This window comes from Terrapene carolina, unplaced genomic scaffold, assembly GCF_002925995.2.
Source record: "Terrapene carolina triunguis isolate 2854851 unplaced genomic scaffold, T_m_triunguis-2.0 Scaffold95, whole genome shotgun sequence".
Lineage (NCBI taxonomy): Eukaryota > Metazoa > Chordata > Testudines > Emydidae > Terrapene > Terrapene triunguis.
Genome location: NW_020664446.1, coordinates 12,179,789 through 12,204,103, shown reverse-complemented (window position 1 = coordinate 12,204,103; position 24,315 = coordinate 12,179,789). Strand labels below are relative to the sequence as shown.

Genomic DNA, 24,315 nt, shown 5'->3' with positions numbered 1-24,315 from the left:
ATTAGGTCTTGCAGTCCTAGTACCAGCAGAGACCTAGACATGTAGAGAGACACACACACAGGAAAAATGTGTGGAGTAAGTGGACTATTTCAGAACCTTGAGACAGTCTAGTTTGGGTTTGATTCTAGCAATGACCAAAGGCTCCAGGGAAGCTGCAGTTTTTAATATTTTCAGAACTAGTTTTCTCATCCCTACTTCCTGTACCTCCCTTCTGCGCACAGTGAGCCAATTCCTGTAGCTCATTTTGTAAATACAACCTCTTGTTGTCTCAAACAGTAGATAGTTCAGTCTTGTTACAGTGTGTGACTGATTAAATCAAACATACTTCACCACAATGGGATGCATCTGTGCTTGGAGGAAATCAGGGCTTTAGCAAGATCAATGCTCAAGAAAATCCACAGGTATATGATTTTGGACTCAGTGGTTGGAGGCAAACCAATCTGTGGGTCTTCCAAGAATAAGTCACCCATGAGAAATAGGTGGCATTCTCTTAGCCAGAGGCAGAAGTGGATAAATATTACAACCATCTAGCTTGTGTCTGAATGAAATGTCATCCTAGAGTTCAGCTGAATTGAGCCTCCAGGGAACTTGCCAACCAATGAGTTCCCGTCTTGGTCTGTAACAGTTCTAGGGTTAATGCAAGTGACGTATTACTACTCTGACAACTTCTGGAAACATGCATCCTCAATCTGATCCTACAGCTCCACTCACATGAGTAGTCCCATTGAAGCCAAAGGAACTTGCTTATGTGCATAAGGTGTGCAGGATCGTGGTGAGCCAAAAAAGCATGATATTAGTTCTATTCCTAAGTACTGCTCCTCGGTGCTTCTGATGCAAACAGAACCTCATGTCAATCACTCTACAGGTCAAATCGATGCAGTGATTTCATATAATCACTTATCTACCACAGTAAATGGGTGTTATAGAAAACTAAAATCGATATTTACAGTGGATGCCTTATAGAAACAAGTCTTTCATCCAAGCATATATTCCTTGGCTTGAGACCTAAATAGAAAGGTGTTAACTGATCACAAAATGTATGAAGGTACCCGGCAACATGCAAGAATAAACTGGCTTATGGAGGGGAAGTTTGTCATAAATTACATACATGCAGTAGTCTTTAAAAACAACATTTACAATCTCTTAAGAAAATTGTGTATGTTAGCCTTCTGTAAGAAGATCAAACCCTGATAGTAGAATCTAACAATATTGTGTGAAATCCTGCCTCCTTGAAGTCAATGGGAGTTTGGGAGCCAGATTTCACCCATAATTTTCATGGTGCAAACTTAATACAGGTATTGGAGGAAGCCTTCATTTGCATGAGTAGTTTTGTGGCATAGATTAAGTTTGGCAACGACTAGTACGGAATGACTTGTCCTGAAGACCAATTTTGCTTCACTGCACTTTGCTTTTAGGATGGAAAGAAGTTGCTCCTATCTCTGAGCACGTGTGTATGTGCGTGTTTTTTAAAACTAAACCACACCTGGTCTTTTATGACTGCTAAATTAGCCAATGAATATGCACTGTAGATTTTTAGGAGAGGAAATAATTAGTCTCCGCATGAATGCTCCTGGAAAGAGAAACTTGAAGCCATGATTAATTGGCAAAATAATGGACATGCATAACGAATGCTTTTGGATTTTGTTTCTTGGTGGGTCACATACACCACCATTTATAATAATCATGATGCAATAAGAGCCTGATCCAAAGCCCACTGACATCAATTTGAGTTTTTCCAGTGACTTCATTGGGCTTTGGATCCATGCCCTAAGTAACTTGTCTCTTTTGAAAAACCTTTACAGTCAGTGAGACAAAGGATCAGAGTAATCTATGTTGTACTAGGGGAACCATAGGTTACTTCTATAACAAAATCCTGTTTAGCAAGTAGGAGTGATTGCAGAAAAAGCTAATTTCTAATGAGCTTTTATATGTACATCTTTACCACATTTAAACTAACCTCTGTAGCTAAGGATCTTTTGTTTTAACTGTATGAGCAATGTTATTGTTAAGTGACTGTGTGTAGAATGAAACATTATCCCTTCTTCTGCAGCTGTTCTCACCGCCTTGCATAATGAACTCAATCAAAAAACTAAGGCAGGTACTGTAAACAACACTGGCAGTGTCTTTTATAGCATAGTAGTGCATCCAGTCAGCCAGATGTTCATGGGATCACTTCTGATCTGGCTTGCTTGCCTCCATATCTTTCTATAGAGCATGACGCTGAACATCTGTAGCATAGAAAAGCACAGCCATCACATTGCGGCATTTGGGTGATGTGGATGGCCCTAGTGTTTTTGTTCTTTTAAATAACTTATCCGATTAAATAATGTGCCGTGCATGATGATCTAAAAACTGAAGTAAATCAAGATGAGCCAGCCTAAGTTGTATGAACTAATATTAAATAACAAATTGGGGCATATGTGTGTGTGAGATACGATAATCCAGAACCGACATACACAATGGCCCCAACAGAATCGCCATAAAAATAGCATGAATGACCTTTTGCATTGAAGACAAATGCATGAAGAGAGGAAAAATAAATAAAAATAAGAAATTGCTGAAGAGGAGAAAAATATGAAGAAGTGATGCTTTCCTTGAGATTTGAATCCATCATTTAGCTCCATTGATGATATGCATGAATTTGTTTGTTCTTACTATGCATTCTTAGATTTCCTGTATCCAGCAAAAAGGTCTCAGATGTTATTTGGGAGGGGAGGGGTGAGGAGGAGAAGAGAGAGGAGATGGAGATGACTCTTACCCTCTTAAAAAAGGAGGAGGGTAAAGAGCGCACACTGAAAATAGCAGGAAGAGGAGTTTAATATAATATATGCCTATCTCATAGAACTGGAAGGGACTGAAAGGTCATCAAGTCCAGCCCCCTTCCTTCACTAGCAGGACCAAGTGGGCCCCTCAAGGATTGAACTCACACCCCTGGGTTTAACAGGCCAATGCTCAAACCACTGAGCTAGCCCTCCAGTACTGAATGGCTCATTGCTTGTCACCACTCTGAATGGAGGTGGGAAATGTCCTATAGCACAGTAGGAAATAGTTGGAGAGACTGGTTGAAATTCATCCTGTGTAAACAGGGGAAAAGGGCAAGAGAGGCCAGTGTGGCTAAATAGGGATGTAGGGGGTCCTTAAAACAATGGGAAAACATCTGTTTCTTAAGAGGACAGTTGTAAAACTAAGCAAGACATAGGATGGGGACCACTAAAATAAACCCTACAATGCTGATCACTGGGTTTCCAGAAATACTTTGACTAAGTTCGTCGGGGCAGGATTGCCTTTGTGTTCTGTATTTGTACAGCGCCTGGTACAATAGGGTCCTTGTCTGTGAATGAAGTCCCTAGGTGCTAGCACGATACAAATAATAGTAACTAATGAAAAGGGTCTCCTAGAGCTTTGCAGAAGAATGTGAAATTGGTGCACTCAGAAGGAGACCAGGAATATTGGGTATAAGGAATGGCAGATCCGGCAAACAGCCATTTTACTAACAGCCAAATTGATGGGAAGCTAATAAGCATGATTGGATCCGAGAGCAGAAGAAAGGGAGAACTGAGGAAAAGGAGACTAGGTCCCTAATCCTGCCAGTGTTTATGTGCATGATTAACTTTCGGCACTTAGTTCTGCCATTGACTCCAGTGCAGTAACTCCTGTGCTTAAAGTTAAGCACCTGTGTACATGTTTGCAGGACTGGGGCCTAAACTTGGAAAGCAGGCTGCACTAACTACACTTGGTATGAAAAAATACCATGGAGCAAGGTGCTCAATAGGACGGGCCAATTAGTATAAAGTGAATTAGCTGATCACAGAATGTATTTTTAGGGACCAAACAGGGAGATGAGACTTAGAAACATTGCAAGAGAATAACACTAGGTCTAAGTGGCTGTTTCCTGGCAACTTCTGATTCCCTACAGTAATTATGAAAGCCCCTTTCCCTTGTTGTACAAACTTCTGTCTGTCTGTTACATTCCAAAGAATGTATGGGGATAGAGAGAGGAAAAGAGAAGGCTGTAGTTTCTCTCTGAAACTCACAATCTGTTTGTACTTATTAGAAAAAATAAATCAAAAAGACAAATCTTTGGCCAAAACCAGAAGGTGAGTAATGAGGAAGATGCCCAGAATTGCACCTCTGCTATTTAACCTTGTTCCTTGTGATTTGTAATAATAACAATCGCTTACCATGGCAACTGCAACAACTTGCTACATATGACCATATGACTCCACTCAAGCAGCAGTATGAAATGTCAGAATTTTAAAGGGAATAAAATGTTTCTCATTAACAGCCTGATTTTCCCATTTAATTCTTGGTGTTTTGGGAGTTTGTTTTTGGTTTTGGGATTTTTGCAGTTTTGGGTTTTTTTGGCTAATGTAAATAATTTTTCTCTTGGTTACGTTATGGGAGGAGCAGAAGGGCAGCTGGGGCATCTTCCTGCAATATGGAATTTTGTAGCTATTGAGAGGGCCCATGGTCCAGCTGAAAAAAATATGCTCAGATTTGCTAGGGGGGGAGGGAGAGAGAGAAGGAGGGAGGGAGGTATCCCTCAGTGTCCTCATCTGCTCTCCATTGTAGACTGCTGCATTTGATCTAACTCCTTAATTTTCTTGGTACCTGTTCCAAGTACTTGATTCCCCCAGTGTCCCTAAATGTATGAGTTTCTTTGCTGGGATTCCTAAAACACATCTCAAATCAGGTGTGAGCTGAGGAATACTCTATTCTGCCTGTTTTTTAATGGTGCCCCATTAGTTTGCTCACTATAAAGTAAAAGCTAAAAGGACCCAGGGGAAGTGGCTGCTACTTAGCTGAAGGCCCCTTTCAGGAAATATCTGCTGAGAGATAAGAGAGCCGCACTGGGCAGATATTTCCTGTATGAGATCTGTGAGTCGGTTTCGTTTCTCTCTCCAGTGGGCAATCACTGCTCCTTTGGTTCTGTGTCACAACCAACAAGTGACAAGAACAAGTTTATCAAGAGTTTAATTGTTCAGCGGCATTAGAGTAAAATATCCCACTGCACTCATCCAGAATCACCCACCGGCCAGCAAGTTGCTTCATGCTTTAGAGAGCTCCTTTACTTTGCATCTGGTTTGAGAATATTGTTGTAGATTTTTGATTTTTCATGAGGAGGCAATGTGGGCTTTGATTTCTTCAAAGAGAAATCTTGGGCCTCATCTAGAACGCACCAATTTCAGTGGGAGAATTTCCATTGTTTTCAATGGGCTTTGGATCAGGCTCCTGGTATGTTAATTTTTAGTTCAGGACAATTTACTCTAACACCTTTAACAATGTGCATACTGCTTCGTAGACTTAGGAGGAATTATCATACATTGAAGAGCATTGATAGCTTTTTTTTAGAGCAGGCTCATCGAAAAGGAGACCAGGGAGATTTTTGGCTCAATAAATGGGTTTCTGATTTATGGAGGTTTGAACTCAGATACCTGATGATACTGAATGAATTTCTTTATCCACACTGCCCTACATGGAGGTAATGTCACTTGGATATTGATGAAGTGCCAGGAGCTGCATTCAGTTTATAGTTGCACTCACTTTGTACTGGTGTAAGTAACTGCACAGGATTCAAGTTGCAAGCAGTGGCACTAAACATCAGAGGCATTGTAGAGTGGAATTTCAGACTGAATTTTACCTGCAACTATTGCACCTAAATTGTGTTGCGTGGATTGTGAACTATTCCAAGGGAGAGAGTTTTCTGTCCCTCTACAGTCCGGTGTTGGGCCCAATTCTGCACTCATTTACGTCGATGTAGTTCCAGTGACTAAGGCCCCGATACAGTGAGCGATAGCAGGTGGGTAAGCTGCCGTGCAGCCCACTTGCATACTGCAGGATTGGAATCTCGCTCCCCACCAGTGGAACTGAGAGAGGTTTTGCCATTTGTCAAATAATGCTTTCCAATAGGGACATTGACAAGAATATCCTGGAGTGCTCCTACAATGCCTCGGTGAGATGCTCTTTTTTGTTTGTTGTTGTTGTTGTCAATCTTTTTTTCCCCACAGTGTGCCTTAAAACTAAGAAACTCCCTCTTCCCACACACAACCCCCCCCCCCCCCAAAAAAAGAGAAACCATGCCTGTATCACAAGGTTGTGAAATGTCCTGGAATGCTGGAGTTTGCATTTATATTATTCAACTTTTTAATTCATTTGAAGACAAATGAATCTTTCTGCCTTTTAATAATAATCTAAATTCTTAGTGTTACACCTGCGGACAGATCACTTACAAGTGAACATTTGTTTTACAGCCTACAAGGACATCATCTGAAAGTATTTATTCCAGACCAGGTTCCAGTATTCCTGGCTCACCGGGCCATACTATCTATGTAAGTATAATTTCCTATTTGTAAGCCATTGCTCCCTTGATGACGAGATAGAGGCTGGAATTTCCAATACCCTCTAAGGATTTTAGAAGGCCAGTTCCCATTAAAACAAATGGGAATTGGATGTACTAGTTCCATAGGCATCTTTGCGGAATCTCAGGCAGAATGTTTGCGTAGCAGAGTTGTAAGCTACACTGTGCCGAAGTTGTTACCCCAGAGTTGATGCAGCTGTCCGGTGTAGTAAATGGCATACCGGATGGCTTTGTGAAAACTGACAAATTCAGAGCCTTATTCCCCTTCTAGTGTGTCATGGCCCTCTGCTGCTAGGTAACCCATGCTAGGAGAATCTGTCTTCCCTCTGGTGGCTGGCCTGCATAAGACGTTTATAGGTGTGCTCTGCTTCCACCTAAGAAACTTCTTTAGTCCAGGTTCTTTAAGTGCTGAGGTCTCAGGTCCAAAGCTCGCTGGCAGCCCAAGCAGGGTCAGTTTCATTCATACATAACGGAAATTCATCTTTGTCCCAGATGAGAGGGGCCTGTTCTGCTAGGACAAGACAATTTGGAGGAAAGGGCCACGGCCTATAGAAATAAGATGAGCCCCACCCCTTCTCATAGGTTATACAGCTAGCCCCTGATTGCTTACACATCCACTGATAGGCTCATAGTTAGCCACAAAAGGCTGTGGACTTCTGTCAACAGCCATTCAGTGCAGCGGAGAGCAGCTCGGATTTCGCAGTGTTGCATAGTAACTTGCTTTGCTGTACTTTGGCATTTCTCTGACATTTCCTGTATCTTGGGCTTGTCTACACTAGAAAGATTTGCCACTTCAGTTATACCAGTATAGTTAAAGCAGGAACCCCTGCTCCCCAGTGTGGGTGCAGTTACACCAGTAGAAAAGTGCTTCTACCAGTATAGCTTATTCCAGTTAGGAAGTGAAATAAGCCATTCTGATATCAGGCATCATTTTTCTGGTATAACTGTGTCCACACTGGGATTTGGTTATGTAGGAAGTTACCGTACTTCTCAGCATGCAGCCCCTGGGGGCATATTGCCCTAAATCCTGGAACTTACGGAGGTTCTGCTATGCCCAGTAAAGCTTGCCACTAGAACAGAGATTTGGTCCTATGGGGAAAAATTTCTTGTAAAAAAACAGAAGTGTTGAGCATCTATCTGTTATTACCTTTACAGTGCTAAATATGGGGCCATCCTCTAGAATTTTGCTATGCTACTCTATTTTGATGGGGTTTATATTCACAGAATAGTACGAGTGCCCTGTAACCCCTTCCTGAAGGACCCCTTTTCTTCAGGAATTTAGATGATCTTGCTGGATACATAGATTTCCCGGTGGATCCTTATGTTCCCACCATAGTATCCCAGAAATTAGAGATGGAAAAGCTCTATTAAATCATCACCAAACTAGGAAAGTCCCAATATTTTTAAAGGAATGTTAGTCCTTCTCTGTTTTTATTTATCTTTCCTAATTGGAACTTACCCAGGTATCCGAGTGCAGCAGATGTCTCTTTCCTCTTTCTGGCTAGAGAAGTCCTACATCCAAAAGGGACTATCTTCTTAATCTGTGCTATTCATATTCCAAGCCTAAGAAACAGGGATGTGCGTCAAAGGGATATCTAGGGGAATAACAGGGTGCATGCTGTGTTTTAAGACATACAGGGCACAGAGCTACTGGTGGCGTGCGGGGTGTGTGGAAAAATTGACTAAGGGGTCCAATCCAGTATCCATTCAACGCAGTGCTAGTTTTGCCATGCACTTCACTGTAGAAGGAGCAGCCAGTAAATTAGACCTGTTATACAGTGCTGGTTTGAAACCACAGAGCAAAATCTGGAGTGTTGTCAGCATGCTGACATGTGCAGCTTCATCGCCTTAGGCCAGCTTATGAAACTCACTCCTTATTATCTGCAGTCGTAGGCCAATTCAGTGTTACCGCTGTACATTGGTATCAAAATGTCTGTTTTACCTCGCACTGCGTTAACAATGTCCTGACACATTCTCAACTCATTAGTGCGTGCGTGAGTGTGTGTATTTAAGAGCTAAAAGTGCTTAGGTCATTTTTGTTACAGTCAAACAAGCTTCAGGTAATTTTTGGAAAAATCATTGTTTAACCATTTAAAGTATTTTTTTTTAAACAAATAATTTTAAAATGCAGCATTTTGTGAGCGCGAACTCAAGGGATTGCATGGGAACCGCCATGCCAAATGGATTATAATGAGAGATGGATGGCTAAATGCTAGACAGCTCTGAAAATGTGTGTGTCAGTCTTTAGCGTGGGTGGAAATGAATCTGAGTAGAAACTGACCAATCTAATTTTACTGTTCAGCTTAGTGAAATGCAAAAGGTGTAAACACAGCATAAGAGATGAAAAGGAAACTAGATGTTTAAATCTCACTCAGTTTCAATAATTCAAGGTGTTTCCATAATGCAGGTAAGAACTGGCAATGTTTTTTTTTTTAAATCTCAACACTCTCCTTTTAACCAAAGAAATATAAAAACAAATGACAGCTTTCCTTTGCCGGTTTGGTGCATCTCCTTACAGCACTTTCCTGGGAGTGAGCAGCTCTCTTTGGAGCTTATTTCCAAGGTTGGCCCTCCAGGTGCAAACTAGCCATGAAATCACACTGTGGAATGGATGTCAAAGTGTTTGACATCTTATCAACATCTCTTAGCCAGGCTTGCAGATACTATGGTGATGGGTGCCAAATAAAAATGTAGATACGTGGGGATAGGGGATACGTTGGGATAGGGGATAGGTGGTTCTGAAGACACCATGCACCATTTTGTTGCTGTGTTTTGCAAGCTGGAGTCTTGTTTGCCTTCTGTTTCATTTTAGGATGTTCTTTCTTCTAATGTAATGAAGGTGGGAAGCAGCTTTCCATCTTCAGGGTGCCATATGCAATCCTCTCAATATCTGTGTGAGCTAGGAAGCCGGTATTATTTATTCACATTTTACAGGTGGGGAAAAGCCAAAGCAGAGAGGTGAAGTGACTTGCCCAAGGCCATTCAGTGAGTCATTTGCAGAGCTGGGATTTTGACTTGAGGACTAGGAACCATGAGCTCCTATGTTCAGTCTATTTAGATCACGCTGCTTCTTGCCTAAACTCTCAAAAAAATCATTCTGTGCTATTAAAGGAGGCGTGATGCTGAAGAACAGTCAGTCACTTCATACGTTAATGGAGTGGCAAGAAGGGTTTTCTTTAAGTGCATTGTGAAGGCAAATTCCCCCAACGCATGAATTGTATAAAATAGAAATTATTAGTGCATTTGTGTATGTTAATTTATCTTCTGTCTTTGACCTTCAGGCAAAAGTAGACAATGAGATCCTTGATTACAAGGATTTAGCAGCTATTCCCAAAGTCAAGGCCATTTATGACATTGAACGTCCAGACCTAATTACTTATGAGCCATTCTACACTTCCGCCTACGAGGAGAGACAGGAGAGACAGAGTCTTGGAGAGGTAATGAATTCATGAGCGACCCATTCTATTATACGCTATCATTCAAAGTCAGCTACGCTTCTGTCCTCTTTTGAAACCGTTTGTAACTGACACTATTTAATGCTGTTGTTGCTGCTGTTCAGTCCAAGTGCTTGCATCTATCTGGTCCATGTTTAAGGGAAGGGATTGTGCTGTTGACTCATACCCTCGCATCTCATCGTGTGGCCAGCTGCAGAAATAAATGTATGGCTGCTCTGTATATCTTGCCTTCAGTTAACACCAGCATCTAACTAAGGGGTGGCAGGGTGTGGTTCTTCCTTCATGTATATTCGTAACACACATTAACTATTTGATGGCTGCTTACAAGCTCAGTGCATGAGGCAAACACAACTCCGGTGCTGTGTCATGTACCAAGTACATCACTTTAACGCACTGATGTTCCCAGTGGATCGCCAGGGTGCCAAACGAATATCATAGCCGTGTGGCAACGAAAGGGTTAACAGCACTGGGCTTTTGACAGACACATCTCATGGGGGAAATAGAGGCCCAAAGCATTTTTCCAGATGTGATATAGATCCAGATGAGGTGCTAATCATTCACATAGTTCTATCCAGGAAGGTGCGTTGGCTTGCTCTATAGAAGCAGTTGTTTTCTGCTTTAATTGCTGTATATCTGCCATTTGATCGCAAGCCTTATATCCTGCATCAATAAGAGCATCTGGTCTCTCTTCTGAAAGTTGTGCTTGAAAGGGTACAGGTTTCTTTCTGTTTCTGCAGGTGATCTTCCCTGCTCATAATTGCACATTGGTGGTATTGCCTTCCCAAATCCCAGTACGTTTGATGCTAAGTAGATTGGTCATTTCATGCCTTCGGAGGGAGTAAAAGGCACTTTCAGAAATGAAGATCTAAACAGATAGTGGGCCCAAATCTGCTCAGTTCCACCCTGGCAATCCCTATGGTCTCACTGAGTGTATTGGAGTGCAGCATTTGGCCTGTTGTTTCTGACAGTCTCAGAGCCTTAGGAGGAACCAGCCTTTCACAACCAAACAAATTGTGTATGTGCTCGGCATACATCCTACCGCCTCTCTCAGCAGTGCAGAGCATCTACTTCTTGCTTCTCTAACAATATGGAGGAAATGAGCCTGAACTGAACTGAACCTTATTTGTCTTATGGGTGTGTAAAAGGGGATGGGGTGGAAAGATGGCATAAATTATTCACGTTGGGGGAGACATTTTTCTGAGGCACTCGTGGCATTTAGGCACCCAACTCAGTGTCTTTGAAAATCTCCCCCATCAACAAATAGTCTGCCTGCCAGTGAATGGGAGAGCTGGAACATGCTGACCTTATCACTAAGGACCCTAGTTTTCTCACCATTGTATTTGCCGTTACATAGTTCACAGGGGCTGTTCTCTTCATATGTGTGTACCGTTAAACTACAACAGTGGTTGAGAGTGCAGGAGAAGGACAGCTCAGGAACTTGGTAATGAATTATAGAACCTTGCACTTCTAGTCCAGGTCGGTGGTGAATCTAACTGATGGCTAATTAGAGGTGTGTGTGAAATGAATGGTGGTTTCTGACCCCAGATCCCAGTAGACATGAGCCCTCCTTGCAAAAACCACCATCAGAATCAACACCAGTTTGTCCCCTGATGGTCACAGAAGAGAGACCTGAATGGACTAGGGAAAATGAAGAACCCTCTCCCCTTGGAGGTGGTGACATCCGGTCACTTTTGATGCTCTTTGACAAAGCGGCATGGCGGAAGCTTGTTTGCAGCTGCCCACATGGTACCTTTTGTGGATAAATAAGAGGCTTCAGAAAGTCTCTTCAATCCAATGCTTTTCAGCAGCACTAAATTCACTTACAGTTTTTAAAAAGAAAAGTAATAGAAAGAATACCGAAATAGGGAGGCAGCATTGGCTAGTGGCTAGGGTACTGGCCTGGGAGTCAGGAGACCTGGGTTCTGCCACTGACTTCTCTGTGACCTTGGGCAAATCGCTTCACTCTTTATGCCTCTGTTTCTCCTCCCAGCCCTTCTCCGTCTTCTCTCTTTAGATTGTAAGCTCTTCAGGGTAGGGAGCCGTCTCTTGCTATGTGTTAATACAGTGTCAAACACAGTAAGATCCCAAACTTGGCTGGGGCCTGTAGGTAGTAGTGTTAAATAAATCACTATTGTTAAGATATAAGAGAAGATACATACAGACATGCAGAGGAATTGCACTCTATATGAAAAAAAAGTTTACACTCTGTATGTAAACTAATGATACATATTTCCAGTCAACCATATCCCTCTTTGTGGAGTGTTTGCATAGCATTTTAGTCATCAGTAAATGTTGTGTGACTGTGTTAACCAAAAATTATTTTATTAACAACCTTAGTTAAAATTTCATTGTAAACCAGCCAGATAGTCTAGTGTACTGGCCTTTACTCACTCAGGGCTAAAGACTCTGGTATTTAAATTGAGTACACCTCCCATTAACTTCATTTAGAATTGTGCTCAATTAAGGACCACAGCATTTGGCCCTAAGAAAGAAGTGATTTCCATTGGTACATCACTGACATGCCCTTAATTAAAGGTTTGTCAAACATTATGCTTCCAAGATACGTGGCATCACATTGCACAGTAAACCTCATTTGCCATGCAGCTCTATATGCTTTGGGTATGGTAAATATTTTTGGAGACATCTTATGGGTAGTGAAAACACATTAATCAACACTCTGGGTTTTGAGGTAGACACTAACAACCACAATCTTGATAAATATTTATCACACAGAATAACTAATTAAATTAAACATGCTGCTAAATTGACTTTAGGATTTAGGTGTGATTACTACATGTTCACACTGAAATCTATATTTGATCAAAGCTGTTTACTTAAGTGATCTCAAACACTTTGCATTGTGCATTCCTGGTTCTTCTTCGAGTGATTGCTCATGTCCATTCAACTTAGGTGCGCATGCTCGCCACATGCACCGGAGCTGGACGTTTTTTCCTCAGCAGTATCCGTAGGGGACTGGCTCTGGGGCCCCCTGGAGTGGTGCGCATATGCCACAGCATATAGGGTACCACTGGCCCCCTCCGCTCTCAGTTCCTTCTTCCTGCCAGTGCTGGTGCACAGAACTGTTGCCGACACGGCTGCTACTCTGAAACCTGTCAGCTAGTGCTGTTGCTTCTCGTTCGTTCGAACCCATTTACCTCTTATATATTATTGTATATAGTTTCCCTCTAGTTTTAGTTTCCCTATTTGTTAGAGACTTAGTAGGTCCCAAACGGGACTTCGCCTCAGGTGGTGCATCTCCGGTCCCCAGGCTTTAAGCCCTGTGATTGCTGTAAAAGGCCCATGCCCATTAGCAATCCACATAACAGTTGTTTACGGTGCTTGGGCGACACCCAAGGTCACATTAGTGATAAGTGCAGAATCTGCAAGTCCTTCAAGCCCAGGACGAAGAAGGAGAGGGACATTGACTTGAAAGCACTCTTTATGGAGTCTGCCCTTACCCCGATGCCGGAGTAATGCTCCAATTTGGCACCAAGCACCATGACCTCGGTGCAGGGCCGGCTCCAGCGTTTTTGCCACCCCAAGCGGGGGGGGAGGGGGAGGGAAAGCCATGATCGGCGGCACTAAGCTTTACCGCCGCCGTTCATTCTTCGGCGGCAAGCCATTCCCTCCGAGAGGGACTGAGGGACCCGCCGCCGAATTGCTGCCAGCGAAGACCCGAACGTGCCGCCCCTTCCCCTTGGCCACCCCAGGCACCTGCATGCTGCACAGGTGCCTGGAGCCGGCCTTGCCTCGGTGCTCAGTGTCCCGCCGGTACTGTCTGCGCGGCACCGGTCCCCTTTCATGGCTCAAGCCAAGAAGCCCAGGAAGATGGGGCGAGGATGGTCTCCAGCTTCCCGCAAAGGAAAGGACAAGTCTGGAGTGGACTAAGGCCCCGTCTTGGGCACCTCTTCACCCCCTTCGGGATCACTCAACCTGAGCTGGGACCCAAGGTGTAGCCCAGCCTGCTCCCCGCCAGCTACCCCAGATATCAACGGAGGTCCTCGCCAGCTCCGGGTGCTGTCCATGCCGGAGGCCCTGCAAGCGGCGCAAGAGATTGCCCTTCCTGGTGCCATCCACTCTGGCCCCTGTGGGTCCTGGTCAGAGAGTAAACCCACATTTGGACCAGCACAGTCTGCACCTCTACGGTAACGCTCCCCGTTGCGGGGGACGTCCTGCCAACAGTAGCCCTCTCGCAGCTGACACGCTTCTGACAGTGATAGGCAGAAGCTTTGCAGCCCCATCCAGTCTCCGGACCTCGGACAAGGGCAGAGAGGCTCGAGGCGCAGCTTGCCAGTAACCAGGCGCAGACTTTTGCAGGCATGTGCTCCCCAGCAGGAGTTTCGAGCTGGCGCCCGGAATCTCTGCAGCACCGGTACCGCTCCAGAGACCGGTCTTGGGACTGACAGTACCGTTCCCCAGACCATCGCTGATCCCCCAGAGCGGCATCACCATGTGTGGCTTCGTGCCAAGCTGAACATCGCCGGTCACCGAGGCCCCAATCCAGGTGCTTGTCAAGATCAGCCAGATCCAACTCCGGGAGGAGCGACCGGTACTGATCCGGACAGAGCCACCACTCAGCAGCATCTTGGTCGCAGGGGAGCAACCACTCTGACTTTAGCTCAGGTTCGGAGCGAGGTTCCTTAGCTGTGGGACAAGCTCCGATACCTACGGTGCAGACTACATCTATGGCACCGCAGCCTCAGACTCCGTGGCTGGCACGGTGGTACCCATGGAACCCATGGGGGTTCACTCAGCCCTCCCAGGCCACTCACTCGGTATCCGGAGGTCCGGAGAGATCAGCTACCTCCCACTCCAGTTCAAGAGGCCTCGGCTGCAGGCACCTTGCGGGCACAGGAGGAAGTGGGTGAGCAAGCCACCGAACCACCTTTGGTTGCGGAGGACCCCTTGGTACCGGCTTCCTCCTCATCATCACCAGACGAGGCTATAGTGGGGCCCCTCTATTGTTCACCAGGATGATGCTAAGGCACATCAGGAATTGTTAAAGGGGGTCAGTTCACGGTCCTTCCTTTTGGCTTAGCGACAGCACCATAGGTATTTACCAAGTGCAGTGGTAGCGGCTTACCTCAGACGTCGGCGTGTCCAGATCTACCCATACCTCGACAACTGGCTCATCAAGGGCAACTCCAGGTCCAAGGGGACGTCGTGGTGCTACTGGCCACATGCCATCACCTCGGCCCGTTGGTAAATGACATAAAATCCACGTTAGTTCTGATACCAAGGATAGAGTTCATCGGAGCGGTGCTCGACTCGACCTGGGCCAGGGTGTTCCTGCCGCTGGAGAGATTCAGGGCACTGATGGACTCTGCGTTTCTCCTGACCATGTCTAGGGTTTGCCTGCGCCTACTAGGTCACATGGCAGCGTGCACATATATGGTGCACCACGCCAGGCTCCAGATGTGACCCCTGCAGCAATGGCTGGTAACGGTCTACTCCCAGTCCAGGGACCACCTGGAGAAGGTCATCACCTTTGGTACTTACCTCTCTGCAATGATGGACCGATCCCAGGAAAGTCCTGGAAGGAGTTCCCTTCGTCAGCACTCCTCACTCAGTTGAGTTGGTTTCGGACGCCTCGGACCTTAGCTGGGGAATGCACCTCGGAACTCTCCATACCCAAGGTATGCGGTCCCCAGAGGAATCAACGCTACATATAAACGTCAAAGAGCTCAGGGCGGTGCGCAGAGCATGCGTGGTCATCCTACTTCACCTGTTGGGCAGAGTGATCAGAGTCCTCACGGACAACATGGCCTCAATGTTCTACATCAACAGGCAAGGTGGAGCACGATCCTCGGACCTCTGCCAAGAGGCACTCCGTCTCTGGTACTTCTGCATCAACCACAGAATCCACCTAGAAGCATATCACCTTCCGGGTGCCAGGAACAGGCTAGCAGATCACCTGAGCAGGGACTTCTCTCACCATGAGTGGGTGCTCCACCCGGAGGTAGCCGGCATAATCTTCCAGAGGTGGGGAACTCCCCAAGTGGATTTGTTCACCACCAGGCAGAACAGGAGGTGCCACAGGTTCTGCTCTCAGGCGTGGGCAGAAAGCCTGATGTATTTGTTCCCTCCGATTCCGATCATCAGCAAGGTCCTAGCGAAAATCAAGAGGGACAAGGCACAAGTTATCATGATCGCCCCAGCGTGGCCACGCCAGCACTGATTCGGGATGCTGTTGAGCTTGGCAGCAGTTCCCCAATGGTCCCTGCCAGACCGACCAGATCTGCTGTCTCAGGACCACGGTTTCCTCTTGTACCCCAACCTTGCGTCTCTTCACCTCATGGCATGGACGCTGCATGGCTGAACCCTGAAGAACAGACCTGTTCAGAGCGGGTCCACCAGGTCCTCCTGGGGAGTAGAAAACCCTCAACTAAACAGACCTATCTGGCAAAGTGGACGAGGTTTTCCCACTGGGCAAATGAACTGTGCATCTCCCCTTCGCATTCTTCAGTGCAGTTGATCTTAGACTACCTGCTTCATTTGAGGAACCAGGGCCTGGCACACTCCTCTATCAAGGTGCATCTGGCGGCCATCTCTGCCTTTCATCCGCCCGTCCAGGGGCAGACGATGTTCTCCCATGACGTGACGGTCAGGTTCCTCAGAGGTCTCGAGAGACTTTCCTCAAGTTCAGTCCCCAGCCCCTCAACTTGGTTCTGTCCAGGCTCACGGGCCCACCCTTTGAGCCTTTGGCCTTGTGCTCCCTGTCTCACCTATCATGGAAGGTAGCTTTCCTGGTGGCAGTGACATCGGCAAGTCGAGTTTCCGAGCTGCGAGCCCTGACCTCAGAACCGCCGTACATGGTCTTCTATAAGGACAAGATCCAGCTCCGGCCCCACCCGGCCTTCCTTCCCAGGTGGTGTCTGCTTTCCACATGAACCAGGACATCTTCCTTCTGGTCTTCTCCCCAAGCCCCATGAGACTAGTAAAGAGAGGGGCCTCCATGCTTTGGTTGTAAGAAGGGCCCAAGCTTTCTACCTAGACCGGACAAAGCCTTTCCATAGCTTTTCATCTCTACAGCTGATAGAATGAAGGACTTCCCTGTGTCCACGCAGAGGATTTCTAACTGGATCACCTTTTTGCATAAGGGCTTGTTACGAGCTGGTAGGGGCCCTGCCGCCGCCGCTCATCAGAGCCCACTCGACTAGAGCGCAGGCATCCTCGACGGCCTTCCTGGCAAACATTCTGATCCAGGACATCTGTAAAGCCGCGACGTGGTCCTCGGTGCACACATTCACGGCCCACTACGCCATCACTCAGCAAGCCAGGGACGACGCTGGGTTCAGCAGAGCTGTGTTGCAATCTACATGTCCGTGAACTCCTTACCCGCCTTCGAGGAGTACTGCTGGGAGTCACCTAAGTTGAATGGACATGAGCAATCACTCAAAGAAGAGACAGTTACCTTTTTCCATAACTGGTGTTCTTCGAGATGTCCATTCAACGACATGCCCTCCTTCCCCACTGTCGGAGTTTCCAGCAAGAGGAAAGTGAGGGTGGAGGGGGCCGGCAGCGCCCTTTATGCCGTGGCATATGTGTGTCACTCCAGGGGGCACCAGAGCCGGTCCCCTACGGACGCTGCTGAGGGGAAAACTTCGAGCACCGGTGCATGTGGTGAGCACACAGACCTAAGTTGAATGGATGAGCAACACATCTCGAAGAATACCTATTACGGAAAAAGGTAACCTGTCTTTTACATCATATGCCATATTACTTACTATTCATATTCATATTGTATGCCAAGACCAAAAAGAGAAACTAAGAGAGGTGGATTGTGACAGTCGTTATAACTCAGCCTTAAAAATCCAAAAAAGAATGCAATGGCAATTTCTCCAATTCATGAAAGTGTATTAAAGAGTTCCCTTCTTTTGCTGCCTGATGATGTTCCATCTTGACGTTAAAGGTCCATGTGATAGCCTTTCAAGAAGCCATTGCATCCTCTCAGAAATAACTCCTCAGGTTTTGTGTACAATGCTACAGGTAAGCTTTTCCTGAGTAGGGGGTCTGATTTTGCATCCCTGAAGTTAATGGGCATTTTGCCATTGGCATCAGTGAGTGCAGGATCAAGCCCTATTTAGGGCCATATTCTCAAGCTCTCAGTTCCCATTTGGGTACGTAAAGAAGTGGCCATATTTCCAGAAGAGCACAGTGTGTTCAGTGAAAAGCTCTCTTGAAAATCTAACCAGTAGTGGCTGCCACATTTGCCCTCAAAGACGCTGCATTACCACTGTCTAAGGCCTTGCCAACACAAGGTCTACGCGTGGCGCCATTGTGAAATGAGTGGTTGCCATGGTTGCTGGAGAATGTATTATTTTTTTTGGCACTGGGATGTACATATTTGGGTTGTTCATAGACAAGTGCTGTCCAGTTAAGCAGCGGTCCATCCTAATATATAACATGGGGGATAAATCAGTTCCCTGGGCACACTCCTGATTAGCTACATCCCTCTCTGTAGTTTGTTGCATGTGACTTTTAACCTGACATTATAAAAATGAAATATGATAGACTTGCATTAACCTTCCATTGGGCTTTTGTCACAATTCATGGGAAGGGCAGTATTTTTTTCAATGTCCATTTGATACAATTAAATTCAAAATAAAATTTGCTACAATCCCCTCAGACAAGAGGGGTCATCTTATGTAAAAGTCCAGCCGTGCCGGTTTAAAGTACAGGAGTTTTGTGCTGAGTGTTGCAACCAAAGTCCCCTATTGGGAACTTACCCATGAATGTTTCACAATATAATAGTCTTATTCACGTCTGTTTCTTTTATGTAGCAAAGAGAGTTCAGTGCCATTACCTCTTATAAGCTCTGTGGGGTCCGCTCTCCCCTCACTATGCACGCAGCTCCAATTATAGACCTGTGCACCCAGACAGAAGCGTGGAGAGAAACTCTGAGGTATTTTCCATCCATCCCTCATGCTCCTTTGCAATGAAACTTTATCACACTGAATTCTTCTCCCCTAAGTTGTACAGAAACCCCATCAACAATAATAGGGCCAAGCTGTGAGTCACCTCCGAGAAGGTGCAGCAAGGAGGACAGAGCACATGGAACTTTTTCTCTTGCACAAGATCCAAGCACAAGTTTGCTAGCAGCCCAGCCCTGGGGGTACAAATCGTTGACTCTGCCTCCCCCCTGCACCAGCCTCTGGAGCTGACTGGGTGCTGACTACTCTGAATTTTGGGACCTATTTATCAAGCAAAAATGCTCTACAGCAGCAAAGCAGATGAAAAGCTGCTTCAGTTGTCCCTTGGGCAGCTGCTCTGCCCCGTGTTTTCCTCTTATCTGTGGTTCCAGGCACAGTATAGGGTAGCATTAGACTTTCTTCCTTTTAATTATTTTTAAATGGCTATAATAGTCTCTCCCTCTAATCTATTCAGTTCATTCCCTGATAAATCCATATACTGTGTCTTTTAAAAGTCTGTAATAAAAAAAGTTTTCGCATAGCGCCATCTAGTGGAGGCCAACCAGCTAGTAGTTTAGTTACAGTGGCTACAGGAATTAGTTGGGAAGTGAAGCTAAGCTCAGGATGTGAAGTACTGTGGGTATTAACTTGTTAACATAATAGATACCCAAGTAGGAAGAAATCATTTTGTAATATATAGTGGCATTAGAAAGGTTTGTTGTTTGGGTATAAATATACATCTGGGCTGACCTTTGAAGATGTTTATAAGTATTCCAAATGTTCAAGCTATACAAAATCCACAAGTCTGCAATTTCTCTCCCACCGTAGTGCCCTGATCGGTGTGGGAGTTGGGTCTCTTGACTTTTGGTGCATTAATTATTGTGAGAAGTTGCTTTTCATCAGTATTCCCTTTATTTCAAGAGACTATAGCACTGAAGGACCCTGATCACCTACTGCTGCTTATATCACCGCTGTTGCAATCTGCAATGGCTTTTTCTTGAACCTGTCTACTGCTTTACTAGAGAGAGAGACCAACCTAACAATTCTAAAGCAGGGAAAATTCTCACTGAAGTCAATGAGAGTTTTGCTGATATCAGGACTATAGGCTTAACTCCAGAAATGCTAAAACTACTAATACCCTGCCAGTAAAATGACCCATGTAAATGTGGTGTAACTGTTGTGTGATGATCCAGCAAAACACTTAAGGTCTTGTGTAACTTTAAGCATCTGAGTATCCTTATTTGTTTTTAAGGAACTGTAGGTGAAATCCTGGCATTATTGAAGTCAATAGGAATTCTGCCATTGACTTCAATGGAGACACGTTTGATCCCAATTGCTTTTTTGAATCGGGTTAGTTTTGAAATCATCGCTTTCCATTTGCACCAGTTTACTTCCCTGAACTCTTTGCTTCTACATATGCCTCTCGGTATATTTGAGACTGAATAGTTTAAAGACTTCAGTGTGGTAGAAAGCCAGACAAGTGGTCATATAAAGCCATGTGATAAATTGCCCATAATGAAATGTCATGCACTCAAGCCAAAACAAGTCACACGTGTGTCTACATACTTTGCATTCATAGTGACACCAACCCCTCTGGAGCTTACAGTATTAGAGCAGGGAGTGTGTAGGAGACAGCTGTATTGCACTTCATATCTGCATTGTCTCACTGGTCAGCTGATGTGTGTGTGTGTGTGTGTGTGTGTGTGTGTGTGTGTGTGTGTAGGTCTGAGGGACTAACAAGTACATTTATTACCAGCGATTCTGCATACATTTCATACCGTTACCATGGTGTGTTGTTATGACAGATAGGCCAGAACCAGCAGTTTTATTGCTGAGACACAATCTTATGAGCTGTATAGTTTTGCAATAACTGTGGTATAATTTAAAAGCACCAGCTGTGCCTGAGTTTACTATGGCAGTTAAATAAATAATACTAATGTTTAGTACATACGAGAAACATTTTAAATTCTAATCTTTAGGGAAGGAGAGATTGTCCTGTGATGAAAGGCATGTGACTGGGAATCAGATGTGGCTTTTATTCCCAGCTGTACCACCAACTTTCTGTATAACCTTGGGCCTCACTTAAACAAAACAAACACCCCCCTTTGTGCCTCAGTTTCCCCATCTGTATACTAAGATTGATAGCACATCCTCAGCCTTGCAGGGGTGTTGAGATGAAAGGTGCTAACAAAGAGCAATGTAGTAGTATTTCTTCTGTCCATTTCCTTCACGTATATGTAATCCCAATCTGTTCTCTTTCATGCATAAGTATCGAAGAGCATGTGGCTGATTTAAAGAGCAAGCACATTAAGGAAATATTGTTGACAAGGCTTTGGGGACAGGTTGACCTTGGCCAGAAGGTTGGGGGGGGGGGGAAATGTGCCTGACACAGAAAATGGGAAGTTATCCTCAGTGGCGTAGGAATCATTTTTATAGTGGGTGTGCTGAAAGCCATTGAACAAAATTGTAAACCTATATGATGGAAACCACTTCAAGCCGGGGGCACTTCTGCACCCCCAGCACCCTTAGTTCCAACACCCCTGGTTGTCCTGTATTTCTGGTGCCACGCAAAGCCCAAAGTTTAAGATGAATTTACTTTTGATTTGTGCACAACAACCATAGTTATTACATTAATAACACCTTTTGATTTTTTTTTTCTTACAGCTACCTTATAATTACCACCACTGTTAGATGGTTCAAAGACAACATTGCAGGATATTTGATTGAATTAATCATACTTGCTTTTTGGTGGCCAGAAACTTAAGCTGCTTCAGAGCCCAGGCCATGGGCAGCATGGAGAAAACCCAACTTCAGGGCTCAAATGGCCCCAGTTGCTCCTGTGCTGTTGGGGTCTAAACACACCTAGCTGTGTTTAGATCAGCATTTTCTGGCAAAGCAGGAGCAAGCCTGTTTCTGTAACATTCTCTCTTTCATGTCTTGCAGTCTCCAAGGACACTGTCTCCCACCCCGTCTGCAGAAGTAAGTCTGATGGAGCCCTCTGGGGCAATATGTCACAATTGCTAGAATTATTGCTGCCAGGAAGTGCAGTTATTGATTGTTCTAGGCAGCCCAGTTCTATTTGCTATTTACATAGCACAGCTTTTTTGATTATTGAAAGTACAGGAAAATCAAAAGAGAGGACATTTAGTGCTAGCTGTCCGATTGCTATGGAGAATGAAGCCACTGCAGGATTTGATGTCTGCAAAGCAAAAGCATTTATCAAAGTCTATACAGCAAAGGTCACTTTCATGAATTTTTCTTTGTTGTGGCGCATAGATCAGGGCCAAATCAGGATCTGAATACTATACACTGCTCACCATGAAAATCTTAGTGAGAAAACATTACTGTGGCATTCCTCTAGAGGGCACTGTGAACATTATAGTGACACTAAACACAGGTTAAGGCATTTGTCAAGATTTTAGTTGCTACCACTATATATACATTGTCACTTGTTTTGTTTTAAGTAAAATGTACACTTACCTCTACATGCTTCCAGTTCCATAATAATTTTATGAACATGCTTATGGTCTTGGAGTTTTCCAGTTACACCTCTCCCACAGGAAAGGTGTGTTACAGGGGGATTGTTTGCTTTTTTTTATTCCAAGATTTACAAAAGTGACCAGTGATCTTGGGTGTCTCTGTTTTTGGATGGCCACTAAAGAAACATTTAAAAGGGCCTGATTTTTAGAGGGTGGTGGCTGAGCTCTGAAAACCAGACCTTCTTAAGGAATCTCGGGATGAAACACCCCAAATCACTAGTCACTTATGAAAATTGAGGCATAAGTGTTACTTACCAGAATTCAGCCTGCAGGTCAGATGGAATTATAGGACTCTAGAACTTAGCTGTTAGTCTCTACAGCGATGGATTCTATGAGAGAACTTTTGATGACAGATATCATTACTGTATGATAGTGAAACAGACATTAAGATGAAAGGATGTTATTCCGTTAGCAGGTTCCATTGACATCTTGAGGCCATTGAAAGCCAAGTATAGTTGGAAAATTGTCTGGAGTGCACTTAAGCATTTGTATTATTATTATTAATTCTTCTAATGCTTCTTATTCTTCAGGGTTATCAGGATGTTCGGGATCGCATGATTCACAGGTCAACCAGTCAGGGCTCTATTAGTTCTCCAGTGTATAGTCGACACAGCTACACTCCCACAATGTCACGCTCCCCTCAGCATTTCCACAGACCTGGTAAGAGCAACTGCATCAGCGATTTACAACTTGAAGCATTGTATTTCTTATTATGTCACTCAATGAAATAGAGAAGAAACTATTAATTGTTTAGCGTTGAAAAACTAGTGGCAAATTTTAAAACTCTCATTCCTATTTATCCTTCTCATTCTTTGACAAATACAAGCCCAATTAGTGTATCTTATAATGTATTGTAAATTACTCACCTGTTTTATAACAAAGTAGAATTAGGAATATTTTAATGTATTTGAACGTAAACCATTTTTTGCTGCATGAAATTCAGGATGGCTGCCTGGTGTCTGAAGGAAAACAATACATCTTGAAAATAAAAATCATGGCCTAAGTTTCTAAAGTGAGTAGTGATTTTGGGTACCTAACACCTTAGAGACTCCTGATTTTCAGAAAGTGCTGAGCATCCTTCCTCTAAAAATGAGGCCCCTTTAAGGTGTCTCAAGGTGGGCATCCAGAAATTCAGACACCCAAAATCACTAGTCACTTCTGAAAATTTAGGCCCATATTTGCCAAGTAGAATTTCTTAATTAAAAGCCTAGTCAATTGCCAAAGGCTACATTTAAATAATATGGAATCTAACTTATTCACTCAGAAGTAATACAGTTGCATGTAAAAAATAGACAAATATACACACTGCTTCAGGTTCCCAGTGCATTCATAATTATTCATTATATGTATGAAATGTATGCATATGTTTGCATTTTTATAAATACACGTTAGGCACTCATTTTGTTGAAATGTGGCTCTAAAGATTATTTTTTAATATACTCCTCCAGATATGTTGTTTTCATATTATATTGATGAAATAAAATCTTTGTAATGAAGTTTTAAATTAAGCAATACACGCATACACCCATATTCCCATCACTGATTACCCAGCACCAGAATGGTTGGGATACCAAAAGGCCATATGCAGTAGGAGCTGTATTTTTAAAAGTAGGGCTCTATGAAAGAATTATCAGTGTGGAGTTTGAGTGACTTAATTGTCTTCTAGTAGTTGAGGGCTGAAAACTGCTAGTTACCTATATCAAAAAATACTTCATTTTAAGGACCTAATTTCATGATGTGGGACAGAAAGTCAATATTGTATGTTACAAGATACTGACAACATGATGATGTTGTTTTAAGATGTGCATTGTAGTTAAAACCAAAGGAGGGGCTGACAAAGTATGAAAAAGCTGCAAACTTCTGTTTAGTGCTATCAGATCTCTTAAGGTTTTTCACGTTTTGTTTATGTCACAGATTTGGACAAATCTGGGCTTTATTCCAAAGTTTACTGTGACACTGAGGCCTTGGCTACACTTGAGAATTCACAGCACTGCGGCGGCAGCCCTGTGAAGCGCGAGTGTAGTTGCGCCGCCAGCGCTGCGAGAGCTCTC

At 44.2% G+C, this 24,315-nt stretch overlaps 1 protein-coding gene across 4 annotated transcripts in view; it reads left to right on the top strand.

Annotated features, from left to right (window-relative positions):
* Positions 1 to 24,315, top strand: part of ABLIM1 (actin binding LIM protein 1) — a 210,613-nt gene that overhangs the window by 144,506 nt on the left and 41,792 nt on the right. For all 4 annotated transcript variants that reach the window (XM_026651133.1, XM_026651129.1, XM_026651131.1 and 1 more), the window contains exons 9-12: positions 6,252 to 6,329; positions 9,640 to 9,795; positions 21,669 to 21,704; positions 22,795 to 22,924. In XM_026651133.1, the coding sequence (XP_026506918.1) occupies positions 6,252 to 6,329; positions 9,640 to 9,795; positions 21,669 to 21,704; positions 22,795 to 22,924 (400 nt within the window). The remainder of the gene's footprint in view (positions 1 to 6,251; positions 6,330 to 9,639; positions 9,796 to 21,668; positions 21,705 to 22,794; positions 22,925 to 24,315) is intronic.